This window comes from Trachemys scripta, chromosome 7, assembly GCF_013100865.1.
Source record: "Trachemys scripta elegans isolate TJP31775 chromosome 7, CAS_Tse_1.0, whole genome shotgun sequence".
NCBI lineage: Eukaryota > Metazoa > Chordata > Testudines > Emydidae > Trachemys > Trachemys scripta.
Window position 1 is genome coordinate 72944874 of NC_048304.1, and position 26947 is coordinate 72971820.

A 26947-nucleotide genomic window follows, 5' to 3' on the forward strand; every position below is an offset into this window, starting at 1 on the left:
TAAATCATTTATAGATTGGTAATGCAACTGTACCAGCAGTTCTCTACCTACCGAGATTCACTGTTAACTATGGCTGAGGACACCTGAATGGGATGAGACTTTTTGTTCAAATCAGACTGAAACACTGTTTGAAATAGATAAGCTTTAAGCTCTTTTTTTTGCAGGAGTAGCATGTATTTCACTTTAAAAAAAGCCTCCATCCACAGAAATAAAGGTGGTGAACTAACACCTGTATATTAATCATGAGGTAGACTGTAAAGAAATTAAAAGTGATGGGATGGATAAAATAGAATCTATTTGGGTCAAAAGCACTTCAGGGAAAAAGGTTACCAGAGGTTCCTCTGGGTTAGTGCTTGGGGTATGCTATGGACCTCTCAGAATCTGATGTGGATATGGATAGAGACATAGTTAATATTTTTAATGAAATAAATATTACTGGGATTGTGTGATTATGGGAGACTTTAATTTCCCAGATATAGACTGGAGAACAAGTGTTACAATAATGGTAGGGTCCAGATTCTCCTGGATGCGACAGCCGACAGATTTCTCCACCGAATAGTCACCAAACAAACAAGAGGTGATGCCATTTTAGATTTAGTATTGGTGAGTAATGAGGATCTCATAGAAGAACTGGTTGTAAGGGACAACCTTGGTTCGAGCGATCATGAGCTAATTCAGTTTAAACTAAATGGAAAGATAAACAAAAACAGATCTACAACTAGGGTCCTTGATTTCAAAAGGGCAAACTTTCAAAAATTAAGGGAATTAGTTAGGGAAGTGGACTGAACTAAAGAACTCATGGACGTGAATATGGAGGAGGCATGGAATTACTTTAAATCAAGGTTGCAGAAGCTATCTGAAGTCTACATCCAAGCAAGGGAAAAAAATTCATAGGGAAGACCAAACTGGATGAGTAAGCATCTCAAACAGCTTACTAAGGCCTGGTCTACACTACGACTTTAATTCGGATTTATCAGCTTTAATTCGAATTAACCCTGTAACCGTCCACACAACGACGCCATTTAATTCGATGTAAAGGGCCCTTTAAATCGATTTCTGTACTCCACCCCAACGAGCGGAGTAGCGCCAAAATCGATTTTAGCAATTCGAATTAGGGTTAGTGTGGCCGCAATTCGATGGTATTGGCCTCCGGGAGCTATCCCACAGTGCATCATTGTGACCGCTCTGGACAGCAATCCGAACTCGGATGCACTGGCCAGGTAGACAGGAAAAGCCCCGCGAACATTTGAACTTCATTTCCTGTTTGCCCAGCGTGGAGAGCACAGGTGACCACAGATACCTCATCAGCACAGGTAACCATGCAGGCTGATAATCGAAAAAGAGCACCAGCATGGACCGTGAGGGAGGTACTGGATCTGATCGCTGTATGGGGAGAGGATTCAGTGCTTGCAGAACTTCGTTCTAAAAGACGAAATGCAAAAACTTTTGAAAAAATCTCCAAGGGCATGATGGAGAGAGGCCACAATAGGGACTCTGAGCAGTGCCGCGTGAAGGTCAAGGAGCTCAGACAAGCCTATCAAAAAACAAAGGAGGCAAACGGTCGCTCCGGGTCAGAGCCACGGACATGCCGCTACTACGCCGAGCTGCATGCAATTCTAGGGGGGGCTGCCACCACTACCCCACCTTTGTTCGTGGATTCTGGGTCGGGGATAGTCTCGACGCCTGAGGATTCTGCCGAGGGGGTAGAGGAGGAGGAGGAGGAGGAGGAGGATGAGCTTGCAGAGAGCACACAGCACTCCCTTCTCCCCAACAGCCAGGATCTTTTTCTCACCCTGACTGAAGTACCCTCCCAACCCTCCCAAGCCAGTACCCAAGACTCTGACCCCATGGAAGGGACCTCAGGTGAGTTTACCTTTTAAAATATAAAACTTGTTTTAAAAGCAAACGGTTTTTAATGATTACTTTGCCTGACTTTGCATTCGCGGTCAGTTCAGCTACTGGAAAAGTCTGTAGCTACTGGAAAAGTCTGTTAACGTGTATGGGGATGGAGCGGAAATCCTCCAGGGACATCTCAATGAAGCTCTCCTGGAGGTACTCCGAAAGCCTTGCCAGAAGGTTTCTGGGCAGTGCATCTTTATTCCCTCCTCCATGGTAGGACACTTGACCACGCCATGCTTGCAGCAAGTAATCTGGTATCATTGCCTGACAAAGCCTGGCAGCGTATGGTCCCGGTGTTTGCTGGCATTCAAGCAACATCCGTTCTTTATCTTGTTGTGTAATCCTCAGGAGAGTGATATCACTCCTGGTAACCTGGTTGAAATACGGGAACTTAATTAAGGGGACAGAGGTGGCCATTCCTACTGGGCTGTTTGCCTGTGGCGGAAAATAAATCCTTCCCTGCAGTTAGCCAAGCGCAGATGGGAAATTGGCCCTGAGTTTTTCGCGTTTGGCTAGCAGGGATCTTCCCTGTTACCAGCCACGCGGTGGGGGGAGGGTACCGTGATCATCCCAGAGAATTCATGGAGAGGGGGGGGGGTCGGCGGCGGGGGGGGGGGTAGTTTGGTGCCTGCAGGGATCTTCCTGCAGGGTTAGTTTGTTTTCTGGTGCTGCTGAATGTTAACAGAAAAACCGCAGCACTCTACTTGCCTGAAGGGGCCCAGACAAGCACCACCACACTGCCCCCCCCCCCCAACTGGCTGAGATTGGCCAGGCTTCTGCAGCACTCTACAAGCTATGCTTGGTATGTTGGAAAGCACGGACGGCGCTGAAGCTTACCATGGCCGCATGCAAGCCGAATTCTGTTGCTGGAACGTGAACCTCTGTTGCCCAGACCTGTGATTGATCTCTAGCAGCAAAGTCACAGGCACTCAGCATTAAGAGGCAAAATGCGACCTTGCACAGAAATCACATGTGCTATGTAATGTGAACAGTGTTGGTCACCGTGAAAGAGTATAAGCATTGTTCTGCAAAATGTAGCTTTTAAAACAATTCTCTCTTTTTTCCCCTCCCTACAGCAGCTGCAAATTCCTCAAGCCTCCCTCCTCCATCCCGAAGGTTATCACAGATAAGGCGTCGTAAGAAGAAGACGCGGGAGGACATGTTTTCTGAAATTATGCAATCCAGCAGGAGTGACAGAGCTCATCTGAATGAGTGGAAGGAAACAGTTTCAAAGTATAGGAAAGAAGTCAGTGAACGTGAGGAGAGGAGGGACCAACGTGAGGAGAGGAGGGACCAACGTGAGGAGAGGAGAGACGATCGAGATGAGAGATGGCGGCAGGAAGACCAGAGGATGAAGGATGCAACGCTGGGGCTGCTCCGGCGTCTGGTGGAGGTTCAGGAACGGCTGCTGGAAAACAGACTGCCGCTTCAGCCCCTGTTCCACCCTCCCCCCTCCCCATGTTCCGTATCCTCCTCACCCAGACGTGTAAGAACACGGGGGGGGGAGGCTCCGTACACCTTCCCATTCCACCCCAGTAGACAGCCCAAGCAAAAGGCTGTCATTTTTTTAACCTTTTCTTTGTGGCTTTTTCCTTCCCAGCAATCCTCCTCCCAAATACCACCCGGGTTCCCTCCCTCTTTTTCTAATCTATTAATAAAGAATAAATGATTTTTAAATGATAGTGACTTTATTTGGTTTGAAAGAAAGCTGGGGGAAGGGGCAGGGTGGGTTCCTTACAGAAAATCAGTCAATAAAGGGGGCGGGTTTTCATGAAGGAGAAAAACAGATATTTCACACGGTAGCCTGGCCAGCCATGAAACTGGTTTTCAAAGCTTCTCTGATGCACAGCGCTTCATGGTGTGATCTTCTAATCGCCCTGGTGTCTGGCTGCGCGTAATCAGCAGCCAGGCGATTTGCCTCAGCCTCCCACCCCGCCATAAAGGTCTCCCCCTTACTTTCACAGAGATTGTGGAGCACACAGCAAGCAGAAATAACAATGGGGAGATTTCTTTGGCTGAGGTCAGAGCGAGTCAATAATGAACGCCAGCGGCCTTTTAAACGGCCAAATGCACATTCTACCACCATTCTGCACTTGCTTAGCCTGTAGTTAAACAGCTCCTGACTCCTGTCCAGGCTGCCTGTGTATGGCTTCATAAGCCATGGCATTAAGGGGTAGGCTGGGTCCCCAAGAATAACTATGGGCATTTCAACATCCCCAACGGTTATTTTCTGGTCCGGAAAGTAAGTCCCTTGCTGCAGCCCTTTAAACAGAGTAGTGTTCCTGAAGACGCGAGCGTCATGAACCCTTCCCGCCCAGCCCGCGTTGATGTTGGTGAAACGTCCCTTGTGATCCACAAGTGCTTGCAGCACCATTGAAAAGTACCCCTTGCGGTTTATGTACTCGGTGGCTTGGTGCTCCGGTGCCAAGATAGGGATATGGGTTCCGTCTATTGCCCCACCACAGTTAGGGAATCCCATTGCAGCAAAACCATCCACTATAGCCTGCACATTTCCCAGAGTCACTAACTTTCGTAGCAGCACCTGAGTGATTGCTTTGGCTACTTGCATCACAGCAGCCCCCACAGTAGATTTGCCCACTCCAAATTGATTCCCGACTGACCGGTAGCTGTCTGGCGTTGCAAGCTTCCACAGGGCTATCGCCACGCGCTTCTCAACTGTGAGGGCTGCTCTCATCTTGGTATTCTGGCGTTTCAGGGCAGGGGACAGCAAGTCACAAAGTTCCATGAAAGTGCCCTTACGCATGCGAAAGTTCCGCAGCCACTGGGAATCGTCCCAGACCTGCAACACTATGCGGTCCCACCAGTCTGTGCTTGTCTCCCGGGCCCAGAATCGGCGTTCCATGGATAGAATCTGCCCCATTAACAACATGATCTCCAAAGCACCGGGGCCTGTGGTTTCACTGAATTCTGTATCCGTGTCTGTGTCCATGTCCTCATCATGCTGCCGCCGCCGCTGCCTCCTCTCCTCGTTTTTCTGGTCCTGGCTGAGCATAAACTCCACGAGAACGCGCGAGGTGTTTGCAATATTCATGAGTGCTGTCTTGACCTCAGCGGGCTCCATGCTTGCCGTGGTATGGAGTCTGCAGTGTTCACCCACCCAGGAAAAAGGGCGCGAAAATGGTTGTCTGCCGTCCGTTGCTTTCATGCAGGGAGGGAGGGAGGGAGGAAGTGAGACTGTACCCAGAACCACCTGCGACGATGTTTTTTGTCCCATCAGGCACTGGGATCTTAACCCACAATCCCAATGGGCGCGGGAGACTGCGGGAACTATGGGATAGCTATGGATTTGCTACCCACAGTGCAACGGTGCAGAAATCGACGCTAGCCCCGGTACTTGGACGCACACCACCGAATTACTGTGCTAGTGTGGCCGCACTCATTTCGACTTTATACAACCTGTTTCTCAAATCCGAATTATCTAAATTCGGATTAATCCCGTAGTGTAGACATACCCTAAGAGAAAGCAGAAAGCCAAAAGCCAATATGGAATGGAAGATAGGATGGATCAGAAAGGAAAGCTACCTTTTGGAGGTCAGAAAGTATATGGCTAAAGTGAGAACTGCCAAAAGCCTAGCAGAGTTAGACCTTACAAAGGAAATTAAAACCAATAGTAAGGCTCTACAGCCGTATAAACAAAAAGAAAACAAGGAAAGAAGTGGGACTACTAAACACTGAGGACGGGGTGGAGATTAAAGATAATCTAGGCATGGTTCAACACCTAAATTAACACTTTGCCTCAGTTTTTAATAAGGATAATGAGGAGTTTAGAGGTTGTGGCAGACTGGCTAATAGAAATATTGATTTGGAAGAAGAACTTATCACATCCGAGGTAGAAGTCAAACTCAAACAGCTTAATGGGACCAAATCAGAGGGCCCAGATAATCTCCATCCAAGAATATTAAAGGAACTGGCGCATGAAATTGCAAGCCCTATTACAAGGATTTTTAATGAATCTGTAAACTCAGGGGTCATACCCTACAAATGGAGAATGGGTAATATATTACCTATTTTTAAGAAAGGGAAAAACAGTGATCTGGGAAACTACAGGCCTGTTAGTTTCCTCAATTGTAGGCAAGGTCTTGGAACAAATTTTGAAAGAGAAAGTAGTTAAGACATAGAGATAAACAGTAATTGGGAGAAAATACAACATGATTTTACAAAAGGTAGATCGTGCCAGACCAACCTGATCTCTTTTTTTTGAGAAGATAACTGATTTTTTAGACAAAGGAAATGCAGTGGATCTAATCTACCTGGATTTCAGTAAAACATTAGATACAGTTCCACATGGGAAATTAGTTAAATTCAATAAAATGGGGATTAATATGAGAACTGAAAGGTGGATAAGGAACTGGTTAAAAGGGAGACTAGCATGGGTCATACTGAAAGGTGAATTGTCAGGCTGAGAGATGTTACTAGTGGAATTCCTCAGGGATTGGTTTTGGGATTAATCTTATTTAACATTTTCATTAATGACTTTGGCGCAAAAAGTGGGAACTTGATAATAAAATTTGCAGATGACAAAAGTTGGGAGGTACTGCCAATATAAGATGAGACTCAGGGAGCTCAACTTAGTTGGCCTAACCAAAAGAAGGCTGAGGGGCGATATGATTGCTCTCTATAAATACAAGCGGGGGATAAATACGAGGGAGGAGAAGAGTTATTTAACAGCTAATATGGGCACAAGAACAAATGGATACAAACTGGCAATCAACAAGTTTAGGCTTGAAATTAGACAGGATTTCTAACCATCACAGGAGTGAAGTTCTGGAACAGCCTTCCAAGGGGAGCAGTAGGGGCAAAAAACCTAACTGGCTTCAAGATTGAGCTTGATAAGTTTATGGAGGGGATGGTATGATGAGACTGCCTACAATAACATGTAACCCATCTGCAACTGCTAGTAGCAAATATCCCCGAAGGCCAGAGATGGGACACTAGATGGGGAAGGCTCTGAGTTGCAACAGAGAATTCTATCCCAGGTGTCTGGATGGTGGGTCTTGCCACTATTTGGGGTCAGGAAGGAATTTCCCCCCAGGTCAGATTGGCAGAGACCCTGGGGTTTTTTCACCTTCCTCTGCAGCATGGGGCATAGGTCACTTGCAGGTTTAAACTAGAGCAAATGGTGGGTTCTCTGTAACTTGAAGTCTTTAAATCATGATTTGAGGACTTCAGTAACTCAGCCACAGGTTATGAATCTATTACAGGTGTGGGTGGATGAAGTTCTGTGGCCTGCAGTGTGCAGGTCAGACTGAATGATCATGATGGTCCCCCCTGTCCTTAAAGCCTATGAGTCTACATTATAAATTAGTGACCAGCATATAATTTATAGTTTTGTTCTTTTTATAAAAAAAGGATGCTATTCCATCCTAATCTTTCAAATGCCACTATATTTTTCCACATCTCTCTTAAGACAACTGAATTCATAATAGATAATAAGAGTTCAACCAAAATGAGAGGGTGGCAGAAGAAATAAATCCCCTTGGACCACAAACTCATATTAAGTGTCAAGTCTAAAGTGATTTTTAACCTCTAAAAGGCAAGGCTTTGAAACAACTAGCCAAAATAACAACAAATCCCTACTGAAACTTATGATGAAAATGTTGATAGACAGTTAGCGGTTGAGGTGTTGCTAAAAGTGACTGTGGTATATAAAACTCAGATGAAAATTCTCCAAAATCTTTTGTCAGAGTTCTTAATCCAAGCAGACTGATTACCTGCTCTGTTTATTCAGACGTAAAAAGCTAAATAGCTAGAAAAAGGGAATATCACCACCCCTCAGGGTATATTTGTTTTAGCTGAGTGTAAATTTATACAATACATAAAAGGCATTATAAAAGTATCAGCATAATTTCCTCCTCCCTCCTGGGGTTACAGGATGGGTGACTAAGGAGAAGGAAGAAAAATTAATATTTCTGTGTAGTTTTTAAGTTTATCATCTCCATGCAGATTCTGGCTGCTCGGATTTAATGAAGGTACGAAGGGCTTCAAGGAGAAGAATTTTCCTCATGTTAAAATATCAGCAATCTACTTGTGGTGATGCTTTCACTTGAGACACAGGATATGCCGTGCTGGGTCACATCATTGGGTACAGTATCGTGTGTCTGCTTGTGGCTAATATTGGAGCAGCACTAATGCCTACTGGTTAACAACTAAAATATCTTAGAGCTGCCTGGAATAACTAGTTAATTTACTATTATTATTGATAATTTGAAGAATAATAGTATTATGTGCATACTGTGGTAGCACTCAAAGACCCCCAGTCAGGATCAGGGGCCCATTGTCCTAGCTGCTGTACAAGCAAAAAGGTAGAACATGGTCTCTCCCTACTCTGAAGAGCCTAACAGTTTAAATTCAAGACAAGACAAAAAATAGGAGGGAGGTGAGGAGAGATAAGGGTAACACTAATAAGTTCATATGGTTACACAGGGAATTTATAGAAGTATAAATGTTTGGGAACCATCCTGTTGTGCATTTGTTAACCTAGCAAACCATTATCTTCTGTGCACTCTTAATATTTGCTGTCCCATAGAAAGAGTAACCCTGGGCACATACCTTTTTATATTTATATATTTCATCTCCCCCCTTCTACTTTGCATTATCGATTTCTGTTTATTATATTTTTTTGTGTGTGTGTGTATATATACACATATATATATATATATATTTCTGTTTATTATATTTTTTTATGTGTGTGTACATATATGAACACAAGATTTTATATACAGTAAACAATGTGTACACACACACACACACACACACACACACACACACACACACAGGATATTAGCCAGGATGGGCAGGGATGGTGTCCCTAGCCTCTGTTAGCCACAAGTTGGGAGTGGGCGACAGGGGATGGATCACTTGATGATTACCTGTTCTGTTCATTCCATCTGGGGCACTTGGCATTGGCCACTGTCGGAAGACAGGATACTGAGCTAGATAATCCTTTGGTCTGACCCAATATGGCTGTTCTTATGTTCTTGCACAATTTTCATAATGCGCTCAGACAACACATGTAATGATGCCCCCTTCCTCCTGGGAGGCCACTGGGGCCCGGAGGGTTTCCTAAACACTGCAGGTGTCAGGTGTGAATCAGCATGGAACAGCTGACAACCCTGGAGCCTCTGAGGCGATAAAGGCACCACCTCCCTAGCGCTGCTCCACAGGAGCAGGACAGACTTTCCAGACTCCATCTGGCCACTAGTGCTGGTAAGCAGGAGTTGCTAGGACCTTTTTGAAGGGTCACTCCCCATGGAAAATTCTGTGGAGGACTCCAAACCACATGGAGATCCCCCGTTGAACACAATTCGTTGAACAGATATTATCCAGCAACCTTGTAGTTCCAGTTACAAACTTTATGGATCTATTTTCTCCCCTAGGCAAGGACTGTATTTCCCCTTTTCAAGTGGGATTGCAAGAACTAAAAGCAACTTCAAATGACAGGATAATGTAAGTTGATAAAAAGGACAGAACACAAAGTTTTATACTAAACTCTAAAAGCTAAACTTGTCACCCCTTCAAACAAAACTAAATATTTCTTTATGGATATGGAGGAGACATTCTGCTTATCAATCAGTTTTAGCTGACTGGCTCTCAGACCAAAGCAACTATGCTGGCAGCAGAAAGAGCCTCTTGAACTACTGAACTGGTCACCAGATGGGGCACAGCAACAGCTTTTAAAAAATAAACTGAAAACTGTGACACCCTGTCAAGATCATACCCTGGAAACTCCTCTCCTGTCAATCTTCAATCCATGTCTGAACTGAAGGACCTGAAGCTGTCCAGGTCTTGTGATTTTCTGTCAAATGGTTTTGGAAACAGGGACACATGTGAAAAACAAGGTGAGCTGGGGAATATTGACACTACTAAGGCTTTCAAAATGATCAGTTTTGTTGTTTCTTTTATCCGGTATAATATCACTACTTAAAAACAAAAACACAAAAACCAAGGAGGTATATGAATAGCTTTGCTAAACTACCCGGTCATCAAAAGCAGGGCCAAAAGCACAGCATAAAGCCATATTTTTATTAGACACTTACCTGTAGCATACCACGTCCATTGCTTTCTATAGTGCCCTCATATGTGACATACAATCTGGTCAGTTTTTTATGAGATCTATAATTTTAAAAATATATATAGATACAGTGTTACCTTACAGAGAATCAATTAACTACATCACCAAATGTAAAAGTCTCCATTATAAAAATCTGCAAAAAAATAAATGAACAAAATTATGTTCTCAGTTACATTAGTGTAAATCCAAAGTAACTCCATTGACTTCAATGAAAAGCTTTGTTTACTTTCCAAAGGGATACTCCAGATATACAACTAAGACCAGGATAACTTAGAGTAGAATTTGGCACAACGTGACAAAAGTCAGATATGAGTTAGGGAAGTGGGAGGTGAAGAAAATGAATACTCTGCATTTACATAGTACTTTCCATCCAATGATATCCGCTCCCTATGATCACATCAGTCAATCCTCACTACCACTTGGTGAATTGGGTTTTATTATTCCCATTTTATAGATGGTGAAACGGAAGTTAGGTTCCTCGCCCAAGGCCACAGAACAAGAGAATAGCAGATCTGGGCTTAGAATTCTGATACTCCTAGATGTCGCTGAGTGCAGGGGCACCACCTGTGCCCCAGTACACAAAAGATTAACTACAGCTTCCCTTTTCCTTTCTGTTACACAGTAACTCATGTGAACAGCTACATAAGCAGGAATGCTGGAAAAACAGAAGAGAGGAATGTCTGTTGGAAAGCAGGGCTCCACACAGGTACTGAGGCTATGGCTACACTAGAGAGCTTACAGCGGCTGCAATAAACAATATGTGTAGCCATTCTAAGGCGACGGGAAAGAGCTTTCCCATCAGTTTAATTACTCCAGTCTCCATGAGTGGCGACAGTTCTGTTGGCAAGAAAGCTTCTCCCATAGACATAGTACTGTCCACACCAGCACTTTAATCGGCATAAATTATGTCACTTGGTGTGTGTGTGGCTAATTCACACCCCTGAGCAACATAATTTATGTTGATTTAAGCTGGAGTATAGCCATAGCCTGAGTGAACCCCACCTGGGGGGATCTTTTTGTTGTTGTTTTATGCTAATGGTAATTTATTTTGATCTATGCTGATAAAGATTTGCTGCTGTTGAAAAATCCTGTTGCTCGCTGCCATTTTATTTCTGCTGAACTACACTCTCCAGCTCACAACTACTCTTTGGGTTTTCACAAATTTGGACTTATTTTGATCAGAATGATCATTTTTGATCATTAATTTCCATCCAGAATTGTAAAATTAAAATAATCACTTAATTTTATGATCACCAGTGTTGTGGACAGAATATTCTAATCTACCATATACTTTTAATAACGGTATTAAATCTTTTGACTTACTGAAGAAAGTCACTGACATTTAACCATAATATAGTGGAATTTAAAAAAAAAAAAGAGAGAGGTTTAAATTAAGCTGTATTAGTTACAATCATCCATTAATAGATTTACAAGGGACATAAATCTACTCTCTACTTGAGCAGGATATTAAGAAACAGAATATTCTGTACGAGAAGCTAGTACATAAACTGATGTACATTCATATCAGTGATGGCTTAGATTCCTCACTTTAACAAACAAGAAATAAAATGATGTTTCACCTTTCTGTTAAAAAAAAAAAATAAAAAAAAAAATTAGCCATTCAGCTCCCATTGAGATTAATGTGAAACATGTCTACATCCTCAATCACCAATTTTAAAACCTTTAATAGCATACAATTACATATTTTATACCCCTAAATAGTAGTTACACAGATAGAGCAAAGAAGCAGTATGTTAATATGACAAAATCATTTTACAGAACATTTAGACAGATTAGGAAAAATAATTTGGGGTCAGATCCTCATCTGAGTACATTGGCAAAGCACCAGTCAATGTCAATGGAGGTAAACTGATTTACACCAGCTGAAGATCTGACCCTTGACATATACAATTGTAAGGGTATGCAGTTTCCTGGAAGACTAGGAGAAGCATGTGTACTCTGTTATTACTAAACATGCATGAATTGATGTACTCTGAGACTTATACTAATAGATTTTTAAAAAATGTTTTAGACCCCAAAATGCCAGCATCTTTTCTGCCCAGCACATATATACCTGTTTACTTCTGCAATTCAAGGATTCTGCATTCTGAATTGACTCATCTTTTTTAAATGGTGGCTTAATTCTCCTTTGTCATACCTCAAAGTCTTTCTCAGTAATCATTGCATATTTATCCTGAAACCAGAGCAAGCTAAGTGCTTTTTCCTTACAATTCACTGTGCCACCATCACCTCAAGAAGTCAATCTCTTTGCAAGAGACAGCACAAAATTACTCAAGCAGTGAGTGCCAAGGGAATGCAATGTCAGCTCCTACCCTGAGTAACTACTTTCAATGGGATTACCTTCTAAAATAACTTTTGTTGTATGCCCTTTAGGGCTTGGGGATCCATTTATCATATACTAACTATAGTATATTTAAGAACTGGTAAAACTAACAAGAAATCCATGACATGCTATTTGCAAGATACAGAATCAGACCTTATGTGTCTAACAAGGGTGCATTTTTAGATTATAGTTAATATGCATTGTATAGCAAGTAAATTAAAAGTGAATGTACACACTAGTTATTTTAGCACATTTTAGGGATAGTAACTATTATAACTACTACAGTTATAAGATTTTTCTTTTTTTAATAAACACCAATTATTAAAGTAAGTCTAAAAAAAGAAAGAGCATGGAATAGCCAGTAATTCTACACTGTGCTATTTACAGTTTTGGATACAAATTTAATATATAATGTTAAATCTTAACTAGTATTTATATCTATAATCCTAAATCTACAGATTTTGATTCTAGGGTTACACACCTAATTCCCCAATTTCTTGCCTCTCTTCCCAGCCCCAAAACTCCAACATCCAAAAACTTCGCTTAAATCTAAAACTTCACATTCCCAGACAAGCAGCCACCATCTTACTTGGACTGTTTGCTGATGACATGGCACTAGCCAATGAAAAAGCTAACAAATCAAATTTTTCATGCTGGCTGTCAGCCATATTGCATCAGAGTTTCTGTCATTGCTGCTTCAGATGAACCATCACACCCAGGCTAACCTCATCCCCACATATATACCTGCAAATCTTCATGGAAATATCACTGTTTAAATATTCATTTAAATCATGAACAAACAAAATGAAATGAGGTAACTGAAGCACATAAATATGCTCAAGTTAAAAATTTATTTTACAAAATTTTAGCACTTTTGACAAAATTATCTACTTCTACGGAAGACTGAAACAACTCCCTTTTTGCTTTTGCATCGGTTCAGCTGATATTTTTTCTAGACTTGATGAATAAAAATAACAAAGATTCATACAAAATAGTGTCCCTTGTAATGATTAAGAGCCTGACCCAACTCCTAATGAAGTCACTAGGAGTCTATGACTTTATTGGGAGTTGCATAAGGCCTTAAGTCATCACAACCAAGTAAAACAATTACTCACACTGAGAGATGTGTTTAACTTACCTTTCCCAGTCTGGAAGGTCTTGAAGACTTTGTCTTGTAAACGTTACTAATCCAGTTGGTTCTATTTAAAAAAAAATAACAAAAAAACAGTAAAACAAATTATCAGCTGTATATTTCAAGTTTTAAAAGCTCACCACTTAAAATCATTCAGAAACTAAGGCTACAACACATGTGGTTCTTACTCAGGAACATTTAAAACCAATTTAAAATAAAAATGCTCGTTAAAATAAATGTTTGTTTCTCCTAAAAGGAAAACTTAAGTTTGATTTCCTCACTGACAGGGCTAGTGTTCAAACTGAAGGAAATATATATGATGATCAAACTTTCACCTCCTTGTCTCCACTTCTTTTTACATCTATTTCTCTTTTTATCAGCCAGCAGAAGTAAAGTGGGGGTATGACATGTTGTTTCTCAGCTATTCCACTTAAACTTTAATCATCATCAGACTGGCTTGGTAGCTCAGGTGAGAGCAGAATGTGTTGCCATAGGAAAAAAATCAGAGTTCAGACGCTGAGCAGGCTTCAGTGAGCAGGTCATGAAGCACTACATGCTTGTAGTAGGGCAGCACCCTATGTTTTCAACCAAGAACCGTAACTAATTAACATGAAGGACTGATGGATTCCAGAGTAAGGAAGTTCATTATCTCTTGAAGCATATGAGATAGGAAATAGGAAGATTCCTGGAGGGCTCCAGCCCTCAACAGAAAAAAAGATGGGTCACTAATAGATGCATATTATAAGAGATTACCTCTATTTCTGTGACTTCCTTTTATTTCACTAAAAATGTGTTTTAGTTGCAGCAACAAAAAAAATCAGTTTTTGAATATTTGGAAGAAACTTATTTTATTCAATCTGTTCTTTGTCTAGAAAGAAATTCCCTGTTTTCTATGGAAAAGCATTCTTAGAGTAAGAGATTAGAAACTATTAGAGACAATGGTGGTGTCATCTCAATAAAAACATATTTTAAAACCTCTATTCTCTAAGAACTCTTACTTTTGTGCAAAGCATAACATATTCCCCAGAAAGTGTTAAATATTCCTGTAATACTGTTAGAAATTTTATGAGGCTATAAAGACTTTTACAAAAAAAAGGTTAGCTTAATTTTTTAGAGAGAAGGTCTTGTATTAATCAAGTGTTTCCCCACAAGGGTTCTGTGATATTATGGAGGTGACGTTTCACAAATTAAGCATACACTTTGAGTACTAAGCTTTGGTTTACATATACTCCAATGTATTCTGTTACAAGGAACTCAATTACTATTTATAATAAAAGGGCTGGGGAATTAAACATTTAATTTCCACTCATTTCCAGAGCTAAATTACTTCAGTCTTAAATCATTATACAGAGAGAAAAAAAAAGGGGGGGGGGGAGAGACAGGGTCTGTTTGAAAGTGAAATACAAGTTACTAATTCAAGGAAGAACATTTGAGAATCCCATTAAATATTATTTGGAATTATATTGTAAAAAATTCCAATTAACCCGTTACATAGAACATAATCCCAACTGGTTTTAAGTATATAGAAAGAGGCGGAGCAGCTGTATAACTTAGAAGTAAGAGGTTGCTGTAATTCAGTTTGCATGTAAACATCTTTTCACTCACGTGTAAAAATGCAATAAGCTATACACAAAAAGTTACATGCATGGGTCACATTCTACTCTTGACCTGTGTGAATAACATCTATTGACATCAATGAGACTTTGGTGGGTATATTAAGGATAGGATGTGGTTCTACTAGTTTGCATGGTGGAAGAATAAGTCAAAAGAATGACTGAGTCAGATAAAACGGGAACCTTTTTTAGGCCCAAGTATGGAAGTATTTTTTTTATATGCCATTTTGCACCTGAATACCTTAAAAATGTCTTTTTAAAAAAACAAATGCTTCTGACTTGGTATGAGTTAGTTATGAAGGAAAATTAGTATTCTTTACATGTTAGAACAAATGATTTTCTAAAATAAAGTTTTAAGAGTAGAAAACATCATGATGTTTATATGGAGTATGCCATCAGAAATTCTTTAACACCAGACCAAGATATGATACTTCAGATATAATTAAGATATATATTATATGAATGATTACTAAGGCTCCGTGTTTGTCATGGAGGTCACAGAAGTCAGGGATTCCATGACTTCCTGAGACCTCCGTGACTTCTGCAGCAGCTGGTGTGGCTGACCCCAGGGCTACTCGAGCAACTGGCCCTGAGGCCAGTTGCTTGGGTGGCCTTGGGGATAGCCACACCGTCCGCTGCCAGAGCAGCTCTGCAGCTAGCTGCTTGGATGTCCTGCAGGCAGTCGCACCAGACGCTGCTGTGGCAGCCCCGGGCAGTGGCTGATGCGGCTGGCCCCGGGGACCACCTGAGCAGTAGTCCCAAGGGCGGCAGGAACAGCCACAGCTCAGGGGCTCCCAGCAGTGATCCTGGGGTAGCCGGAGCTACCGCTAGCTGCCCAGGACTTTCCTCCCTTCTCCAGCAGTGGCCAGAGCTGCCACTGGCTGCCCAGGGCTTTCCTCCCCCCATAGATTTAATCAGAGGTATTTACGCTATAAGTCATGGACAGGTCACAGGCCGTGATTTTTTGTTTTTTGCCCTTCACCTGTCCATGACTTTTACTAAAAATACCCATGATTAAATCTCGGCCTTAATGATTATGCATACAACTAGAGCATCATAGGTACATGTTTATTACAATGAGTGCTCAGCCATATATATGTATTTTTACAAGTTTATGTGAATGTGCAACCCCATGACAATGTAAGAAGCTTCAATTAAGTACACTTGGTATATTAACTTGAATCTCAGATAGTTTATATAATCTTACTGGAGTGTCCAGCTACACAAATGCATTCTGAGCATCATCCTGCCAGGTGGCTGCATGCCTTAAAATCCAATTAAGTTCCACGGGAGTTGAGGGAGCCCAATATCTCGCTGCGTCGCTCATTTAGTGGGTTTATTTTAAATGCGGGTCAGCTCTCTTATGAGCTTTTGGGGGAAGAAGGGGATAGAAGTGTTTGGGGAAAAAATGAAAAAAGCTGCATTATTGCAATATCAGAGCTGAGATTTTGGATGCACTTAAGCCAGTAAATTCAAAGTTATAGTTCCCTGGAAACCATTATTTTGACAGTGAGTGTGTATTTATATGCTTCTAACTGCTGCTATGTGCGTGAGTGCTCTCTCTCTCTTTTTATGGACAAGAAAGAGAATGGCAGTTAGCAGCATATGGAATAATTAAGATAATATATATATTTCAATTACTGAATATTCTACTAACTGCCATGCTCTCGCATATTAGAGAAACAAAGTAGCTGAGGTAAAAATCTTTTATTGGACCAACTTCTGTTGGTGAGAGAGACAAGCTTTCGAGCCACACAGAGCTCTTCTTCAGGTGTGGGAAAGGTACTCCTAGCTGAAGAAGAGCTCTGTGTGGCTCAAAAGCTTGTCTTTCTTACCAACAGAATTTTATCGAATAAAAATTATTACCTCACCTACTTTGTCTTTCTAATATCCTGGCACCGACACAGCTACAACTATACTGCATCCTCTCACATACACATACACAAAGTGTTAAAATAAGTGTGTGAGAGAAAGAGAGAGCACGCGCGCGCGCGCATGTGCATGGCAGTTAGCATCTTACATAATAATTCAACACTTTATATATTCTGTACCTCAGTGCAAAGCTACAGTTCCTGTGGGAACCAGTATTTTCAATTTCTTGACTTCTTTGTTAAAAACCTTCTCCATAACATTGTATTGCTACAGATTTTTCCATTTATTATACATTCTTTATGTGTTTGCTTTGCAGCTCAAACTAAGCTGCATTTTTCACAGCATTCAAAAGAAATGAACTAATAAGAGGATATACTTTTTTCTGTGACTCTTCTAAAGTAGCAGAAAAGGGTTTTAAGCTTCTCAGGCTTCCTTGGTGACCGCCCTTCAAACAATCTGAATAAAAAGAAAGATATAAAAGTGATTGAATTAGTTTCAATGGCACACAGAGTAATAATTAAGCTGTTTAATAACAGTGATCTGATTGGATTTTGAAAGTAATAGAGGCTTCTCTAGATGTTTAATAAGATAAAAGTGTCACACTCATTTAAGTTGAAAAGTAACATGGAAAACAAATGTGATTTCTCTGTTCAAAGAGGGCTGTAAATCAGAGGTTAGTTACATAATTTTCTCTCCTTATCAATTAGTACTACTTACACACTCTAGTTAAAATCCACTTTGCCTGCATAAAGCCCAAATACGTTAGCCTTAAGCAGATGAAGTAGAGAGACTGAGGAGAAAAAAAATCCATCCAACAACTAAGTGTCAGGTTCCAAGGCCCCTCCACAGCCATTATTCCAGTCTACAAGCTCGAAACCACAGACCTTCCACAGCATTTGTATGGGATGTGGATATACAGCCTTCCCCTGGCCTGCCCTCAGTGTTGTATTTACATGCTGGTCTATGCAGGCTGAATGCAGAGACCTTTTCAGTAGCACCTTGGGGGCATGAGGCATACTTACATGGTTGCTCAACCAGTGGACAGCCTTGGGGAACCTCTACAGAGTTTAAGTAGTGCAGATAGCCTTGCACTGGCCCTCCAGAGTGGGGTTAATTTAATCCCACTAGTATTAAGTGGCTCAAACAAAGAATTATTTTGGTTGATTAATTAAATGCAAGAATACTACCATCCTTATTTTAAAGGGGAAAAAAATCCTTAATGAGATAATGGTACACAACTAAAGCTTCAGATCTCCTTTTAATCTTCAGTCCTCCAAGCCACTAAACCTTTTAATATGTTATCAGTTTCCTTAGAAATAGGTGCCCTTAGAACTAGAAGTTCAGAGAAATCTGTTAAAAAACCTATAAATATATTTTTCTGTTTTTCCCCCCACTTATCCTCCATTACATTATTATTTATATTGCAAAAGCACCCAAAATATACCAGGAGTTGTAAAGACATACAGGAAGACAGTCCCTGCCCCTAGAAACACCTCTAATTTTTCTCAGAGAAGTATTCCCCATAGATTTCAGTAGGACTATTCAGGTGAGAAAAATTACATGTTTGTTTGCAGGATTGGGTCCTAAAATGACAAAAGGCAGATGACAAGTGAGGAAAAGGCATACAAAATACAAACAAAGTGGTCAATGTAACAAAGGGCATATGTTTCACTAGTTCTTTTTCATTCTATTTGGTTTGTAATATACAGATCATCTACAACTACTCCTCAACATGGTTAGTTCCTTCAAAATGCAATACAATATACATAAACTACCCCAATTGCTCTAGCATTGGTAAGTTTATAACAGCAGCTTGTAAGAGGACAGTTGTGGATAACAAATCATTTACATGATAATAATTAAAAAGTAAGTTATCCTCAACTGCCAAACTAGCTACTCATCTATGCATGACTCACTCATTCCCTAACTTGGGTTAATTAGAACCACATGTCCCACTGCCTCCCACTCCTCAAATGCCCCCTTGTGCTACCATGGACCACAAAATGAAAGAAAGGACTAATATATAAAAGATAACATATGGAGATATACCTATCTCATAGAACTGGAAGGGACCCTGAAAGGTCATCAAGTCCAGCCCCCTGCCTTCACTAGCAGGACCAAGTACTGATTTTGCCCCAGATCCCTAAGTGGTCCTCTCAAGGATTGAATTCACAACCCTGGGTTTAAGGAGGCCAATGCTCAAACCACTGAGCTATTCCTCCCCACAGCAGAAGCCCTGGGGGCTTAAGATCTCATTTCTGAAAACCATTCTTAAAGTATAGCAAAATTGGTTGGGAATGGGAATGCAAAGTGATTGAAATAAACTCCTTATTTGCTTCTGGCAACCAGAATCTGCCATCTCCGTGTTTCCTTACTGCTAACTAAAAACTGGCACCAAGGCCAATGTTTGTTCCACAGAAAAGCTGGTAAAGCATTTCTTGGACAACAACCTCATCCCTACAAGACTAAATACACCATTTCATAAAGAGACAGATCTGAGCTCATGTACATCTACAAATTCAGAAAATGGCAAACCCAACACAAACTCAATATTTTAAATTAGAGATGAATTAACTCACCGAAATATTTTAAGAGACCATAAATTTGGGGAATTTTGTGTTTGTTTGTTTGTTTTTGAGAACTGAAAAACCAGAAGTTTCCAATATGTCATTCTGTACCTGGAGCCACGTGGGTGGACACAGGGGCTTGTGCAGAATCCCATTGGAGTCAATCTGATTCCACACAAACACAATGGTCTACCCATACAGATCCAATAGCAGAACTGGGACCAATATTAGCGCACACTTTGTCCCTTGCACTTAAAATGCAGAATTTGAAAGCAGCACAAATTATGGAGTCTACCTTCTTTTCTCCAAGCTCAGGATTGACAAATATTGATGGGAGAAGATTACACTGATATTGTTATTACTTTGCTCGTCCATTTCAAAATTCTTTCATGAACTTAGTGCTCATGAAACGTACCAGACTGACAATCGTGGAAACTAGAATCTGTCTACAGAAGAGCTACAGCATGGGCAGCAGGAATGCAAGCTTCTATGTTATACCACTAATACTTTTGAACTCTGAATTGTAGAGATCACGTCTGGGGTGAAAAATTCATTTGCTTTTATATCTATTCCAGGCTTGGGATGTCTGATGAGATTGCAAACAAGAACACCAATAAGTCCTATTTACAGGGATTTTGTAATGTTAACAAAAGAAACCTGTCCTCTGGGAATTGCAGCTGAAACTACTAACTCATTACATACTGGCTGCCTGGACTAGCAGATATTAAAGAGGGTTGGTTTTTGTTTTGTTACTGATCTGGACTGGACTGGCACTAGGAACCAAGAAGTGAAAAGCTGCAAATCCAAATCCCAATACCCTCAGCCATCCAACTCCTCCAGACAAAACTGAATTTTATCTACTTACACTTGTAATAATCATGTTAGGAATGAAAATAATGTAACATTGTCCTTCAGAAATTTCATTGCATGCGGAAGACACCACCAGCTACCCTTTCTTCTGGATTAAGAAACAAAACAAAACCAAGAAAAGCTCTACTTTAAGTTACCTAGAGGGCTATTACTGACATATAGAAATCCACTTATGAAAATCTAAGTTATAAAAAGAAACTTCCATACTTTTAGCTATTAAGTGAATGCATTCTTTCAGTGTTAACCAAAATACTATTTTTACTGAAATCATCTAGCTTCCAATAACCTGCACTTGTATTGCTTAATTTGGTTTCCTATAAAATGACATGGCATTGTTATTGGTAACACATAATGCAATTTGTCTGGAGGGAAGAACATAGGGGGCTTTGGAAGCAATATGCCTTGAGTTAGAAGTTCACTAAAAGATGTCAGATACAGTAGAAGCCCTTGGGGCTTAAGATCTCATTTCTGAAAACCATTCTTAAAGTATAGCAAAATTGGCTGGGAATGGGAATGCAACGTGACAGAATGTTATTCATCTACTTCCACATAGCGCAAAGACAATCCTGCTTCAAAAGCAGAAAGCTTTAGGTGAATTCAGCCTTCTAGTATTGAAATGGGTTAGATTTTTCATATTTAGAAAAGACTTACATAAGAACTATGTGAAGAGGGCGTATTCAATGTGAACAGATTAATTTTACTGGGAAATTATTATTCAATAAAAAAATTAATTGGGATGGGGGAAGAGAAGGGAAGGTTAGCCTCTAGTCCTGGTTTCACTAATCTGGGGGTTGGGGGGGGGGGAGAGAAACCTGTAAACAAGGACTTCAGGAAAATAAATTTTACTTGTACCCCCCCATTTTAAAAGACGGTTACTCACCGTTGTAACTGTTGTTCTTCGAGATGTGTTGCTCATATCCATTCCATTAGGTGTGTGCGCGCCGCGTGCACGATCGTCGGAAGATTTTACCCTAGCAACACCGGCGGGTCGGCTGTGGAGCCCCCTAGAGTGGCGCCTTCATGGCGCTGAATATATACCCCAGCCGACCCGGCGCCCCCTCAGTTCCTTCTTGCCGGCTACTCCGACAGTGGGGACGGGGGGCGGGTTTGGAATGGATATGAGCAACACATCTCGAAGAACAACAGTTACAACGGTGAGTAACCGTCTTTTCTTCTTCGAGTGCTTGCTCATATCCATTCCATTAGGTGACTCCCAAGCCCAACTTAGGTGGTGGGGTCGGAGTGAGACATTGCTGTGTGCAAAACCGCTGATCCGAATGCAGCATCGTCCCTGGACTGCTGCACTAGTGCATAGTGGGCTGTAAACGTATGGACTGATGACCAAACCGCCGCTCTACAAATGTCCTGTATCGGAACATGTGCCAGGAAAGCAGTCGAGGAGGCTTGGGCCCTCGTGGAGTGAGCGGTGAGGTGCGGTGCTGAGACACCTGCCCGGTCATAGCAAGTCCGGATGCAAGACGTAATCCAGGAGGATAGGCGTTGTGAGGAGACCGGTGAGCCTTTCATTCGGTCGGCCACTGCAACGAAGAGTTGCGTCGTCTTTCTAAAGTGCTTTGTGCGGTCAATATAGAAGGCCAGGGCCCTTCGTACATCCAGGGAATGCAAACGTTGATCCTGGCGAGTGGCATGTGGTTTGGGATAAAAGACCGGGAGAAATATGTCCTGGTTGATATGAAATGGAGAAACCACCTTAGGGAGAAAGGCAGGATGTGGGCGAAGCTGTACTTTATCCTTATGGAAAACTGTATAAGGGGGCTCGGATGTAAGCGCCCTGAGTTCAGAAACTCGCCTTGCTGAGGTGATGGCTACGAGGAAGGCTGTCTTCCAGGATAGGTACAAAAGTGAGCAGGTGGCTAGTGGTTCGAATGGAGGACCTGTGAGTTTGGAGAGAACCAGATTGAGATCCCACGTCGGGACGGGATGACGCTGTTGCGGGTATGTCCGGTCTAAGCCCTTGAGGAATCTAACAACCATCGGGTTAGAGAATACCGAGGACGCGAGTTCCCCTGGGTGAAAGGCCGATATAGCGGCCAGGTGAACTCTAATTGAAGATATCGCCAACCCTTGTTGTTTTAGGGAGAGGAGATATTCCAATATGAGAGGAATGGGTGCCTGCAACGGGGACGTGGCTCGTTGTTCGCACCAACAGGAGAACCGTTTCCACTTGGCCAGGTACGTGGTCCGTGTTGAGGGTTTCCTACTGCTCAGCAGGATCTGTTGGACAGAGTGTGAGCATTGCCGCTCTGCCTGGGTGAACCATGGAGCAGCCACGCCGTGAGGTGGAGTGATTGCAGGTCGGGGTGACGCAGCCGACCGTGGTCCTGAGATATGAGATCCGGACATAATGGAAGCGGGATCGGTGTCTGAACCGAGAGTTCCAACAGTGTGGTGTACCAATGTTGTCTCGGCCACGCTGGAGCGACCAGAATTATCTGTGCCTGGTCTCTGCGCAATTTGAGCAGTACCTTGTGGACCAGAGGAAACGGAGGGAAGGCATAAAACAGGTGGTCTTTCCAGGGAAGGAGAAACGCATCCGAGAGGGAGCCCGGAGCTCGACCTTGTAGGGAGCAGAACATGTGGCACTTCCTGTTGTCTCGGGATGCAAACAGGTCTATCTGGGGAAACCCCCACTTCTGGAAGACGGAATGTATGATGTCCGGACGGATAGACCACTCGTGCGTTTGGAAGGACCTGCTGAGTCGGTCCGCTAGAGTGTTCTGGACTCCAGGGAGGAACGATGCCGTGAGATGGATCGAGTGGGCGATGCAGAAGTCCCACAGGCGAATGGCCTCTTGGCATAGAATTGACGAACGTGCTCCTCCTTGCTTGTTGATGTAAAACATGGCCGTGGTGTTGTCGATGAGAACCAACACACAGCGGCCACGTAGGAGATTGAGGAATGCCTGGCACGCCAGGCGTACCGCCATCAGTTCCCGAACATTGATGTGCAGGGCTAACTGGGATGCAGTCCACAGGCCCTGGGTATGGTGTTCGTTGAGATGGGCGCCCCAACCCAGAGATGACGCGTCTGTGACCAGGTGCAGAGAGGGTTGTGGGGCGTGAAATGGCATCCCCTCGCAGACCACATTGTGATCTAGCCACCAGGTGAGGGAGGCCAGGATCGAGTTCGGGACCGTGACCACCAAGTTCAGGCTGTCCCGATGTGGACGGTATATTGATGACACCCAGGTTTGGAGCGGGCGAAGCCGAAGTCTGGCATGCCTGGTTACGTACGTGCAGGAAGCCATGTGACCCAGCAGGGTAAGGCACGACCTCACCGTGGTAGTTGGGAAGGCCTTGAGCCCTTGAATGAGGTTCGTGATGGTGCCAAAGCGGTTGTCTGGCAGGATGGCTTGTGCACGTCTGGAGTCTAGAACTGCGCCGATGAATTCTATTCTCTGGGTAGGTTCTAGAGTGGATTTGTCCTTGTTGAGTAGGATGCCCAACTCGTTGAATGTGTGCACTATTCTGTGGACGTGAGCTTGAACTTGCTCCTTGGTGCGACCGCGCACCAGCCAGTCGTCTAGGTACGGGAACACCTGTACCCCTTGCCGACGAAGGTACGCTGCCACGACAGCCATACATTTCGTGAACACTCTTGGGGCCGAGGATAGGCCGAAGGGAAGGACAGCAAATTGGTAGTGCACCGTGTTTACCACGAATCGCAGGAAGCGTCTGTGAGGCGGGTAAATTGCAACGTGAAAGTATGCATCTTTCATGTCGAGGGCGGCGAACCAGTCTCCAGGATCGAGGGAAGGGATAATGGCCCCCAAAGAGACCATGCGGAACTTCAACTTTACTACGAATTTGTTGAGTCCGCGCAAGTCCAAGATGGGCCGTAGACCTCCTTTGGACTTGGGGATCAGGAAGTAACGGGAATAAAATCCCCTGCCCCTTAACTCTATCGGAACCTCCTCTATGGCCCCCATGGCCAGGAGCGTAGAAACTTCCTGTATAAGAAGTTGCTCGTGAGAAGGGTCCCTGAAGAGGGACGGGGAAGGGGGGGAGGAGGGGGGGATTGAAGAAAACTGGATAGCGTATCCCCTCTCCACCGTGCGGAGGACCCAACGGTCCGAAGTTATAAGGGACCAAGCACGGTGGAAGTGGGAGAGGCGATCCCGAAAGGAGGGAGCTGGATCCTGGGGGATGACTGGGGCGCCGTCCTCGACCGCACCTTCAAAAGTTCTGTCTAGGACCTGAAGGTGGTCTTGGTGGCCCTTGGTTCTGACCGGGTTGAGGGCCAGCCCATCTTCTCCTACCACCTCGCCCTCGCCTTCTGGCAGGGTCCTGTCTCTGGCGAGGTGGAGGGGGGTAAAAACGTTGAGGCTGGGGCCTAAATGGTCTGCGCTGGGGACCCGCAACATGCATCCCCAAGGAGCGCATGATTGTCCTGGAGTCTTTGAGGCTCTGCAATCGAGAGTCCGTCTTCTCCGAGAACAGCCCCTGTCCTTCAAAGGGCAAATCCTGTAGGGTCTGCTGTAATTCAGGGGGCAAACCCGAGACTTGGAGCCAGGAGGTCCTGCGCATAGCGATACCTGTGGCCAGGGTCCTTGCGGCCGAGTCCGCTATATCCAGGGAGGCCTGTAAGGAGGTCCGAGCCACCTTCTTACCCTCCTCGACCATGGCTCCAAACTCTTCCCTGGACTCTTGGGGAATCAACTCCTTAAACTTCCCCATAGAGTTCCAGGAGTTGAAATTGTAGCGGCTCAGTAGCGCCTGTTGATTCGCCGCTCTAAGTTGTAGCCCTCCGGCTGAGTAAACCTTACGGCCGAACAGATCAAGCCGCTTAGCCTCTTTTGATTTTGGCGCTGCAGCCTGCTGGCCGTGGCGCTCTCGTGCATTCACTGATTCCACCACTAGTGAACACGGTTGGGGGTGTGTGTACAAGTACCCATAGTCCTTAGATGGGACAAAGTATTTCCTTTCCACCCCTCTCGCTGTGGGTGGAATGGAGGCAGGAGTCTGCCATATCGTATTCGCGTTCGTTTGGATCGTGCGGATCAAGGGTAACGCCACCCTCGATGGGGCATCCGATCCAAGGATATTCACGATCGGGTCGTGCACCTCCACTATCTCCTCCGTCTGCAGGTCCATGTTACGGGCCATCCTGCGGAGGAGATCCTGGTGAGCCCGAAGATCTATCGGAGGGGGACCCGTGCATGAAGTGCCCGCCACTGCCTCATCCGGAGAGGAGGAGGAGGACGCCTCCGGCGGTAGTGGATCCAAGGGGGGGGCCCGGTCCCCCTGGTCTTGGGTCGGAGCGTCACCTGTACTTGGGTCCACGGTGTCGGGTGGTGTGGACACAGAAGCCCCTACGCCTCCAGGCGGAGGCCGAGAGATGGTGGATTCTGGGGCCCTTCTGGCCGAGTGACCCGAGCGAGAGGTCGATAGTAGTGAAGCCCCTTGCTCCTGGTGGTACGCCCACGGGGTCCAAAACGACCAGTGAGATGGTCCATGAGGGTGGTCCTCTGCCCTCTCCTGCCAATGGCCCAAGTCTCGTTCCTCGGCCTGTCCCTGAGGGGGGTATGCCGATCTCGACAGGTCCTCCGATGAGCGAGATGCCGATCTTGACGGCCATGGCGGTGCCGCGCAAGATGAAACGATCCCCGTGGTCTGCGGTGCCGCACGGTGCCGGTCCGGAGATGATCTATCTCTGTGCGGTGCCGGCGATCGGTGCCGGGACCGCGACCGGTGCCGATGACCTCATCGGTGCCGGGAGTCGGATCTGGACCTCGACGAGGACCTAGAGTATGCCCGGTGCCGGGATCGGCCCCTCGGCGTCGAGCGTCGAGCGTGGCGGTGCCGAGAACTACGTCTCGACGTTGACCGGTGCCGACGATCATATCGGTGCCGAGACGTAGAGCGGTGCCGCGAAGAAGATCTTGACCGCGAGTACGACCGGCGCCGAGGCGATATTCGGTGCCGGGACTGCGAGCGGCGTGGGGACCTGCTTCGGGACCTGGATCGGCGCCGAGGTTCCAGCCCTTGTGATGGAGGGCGCATCAAGGCAGGTTTCCCTCTTGACTGTACCGGGCGAGTCAGCGGTGCAGTCGGTGCCGGTGGTTGAGGCGGTGCCGGCTCCGTGAGAGCTATCAAGTCTCTCGCCGCCTCGAAGGTCTCCGGAGTCGACGGGAGACACTGTATCACCGCCGGCCTCGGTGGAGACGCTATTTGTACCGGACTCGACGGCCTCGGCGCCGGAGTCGACGGTGCTGGAGGCGCCTGTTTCCGTTGCTCCACCGGCGGACGCGGCTCTACCCCCGGCACTGGGGGAGCCGGCGCCTTCGGCACGGACGTCCCCGTCTTATGGGCTTTTTTATGCCCTGGGGATAATGACCGGCGCCGCGGCACTTGCTGTGTTTGCGGTGCCGACGAGGTCCGGTGCCGGGGAGGCTTGTCTGACGCCACTCGCGTGGTCGTCATAGCCGGTGCCGCCGGGGCACTGCGCACCGAAGTGCTAGGCGTCGGAGTCTGGCCCGTGGAAGGAGTGTCCGGGCTAAGTGCCGCCTCCATTAGGAGTTGCCTGAGCCGAAAGTC

General features: G+C 44.4%; 1 protein-coding gene across 5 annotated transcripts in view; it reads right to left on the bottom strand.

Moving 5' to 3' along the window:
• Positions 1-26947, bottom strand: part of PARG (poly(ADP-ribose) glycohydrolase) — a 133449-nt gene that overhangs the window by 26619 nt on the left and 79883 nt on the right. For all 5 annotated transcript variants that reach the window (XM_034777229.1, XM_034777228.1, XM_034777226.1 and 2 more), the window contains 3 exons: positions 17329-17408; positions 13474-13534; positions 9957-10032 (listed from right to left, as the gene is read on the bottom strand). In XM_034777229.1, the coding sequence (XP_034633120.1) occupies positions 9957-10032; positions 13474-13534; positions 17329-17408 (217 nt within the window). The remainder of the gene's footprint in view (positions 1-9956; positions 10033-13473; positions 13535-17328; positions 17409-26947) is intronic.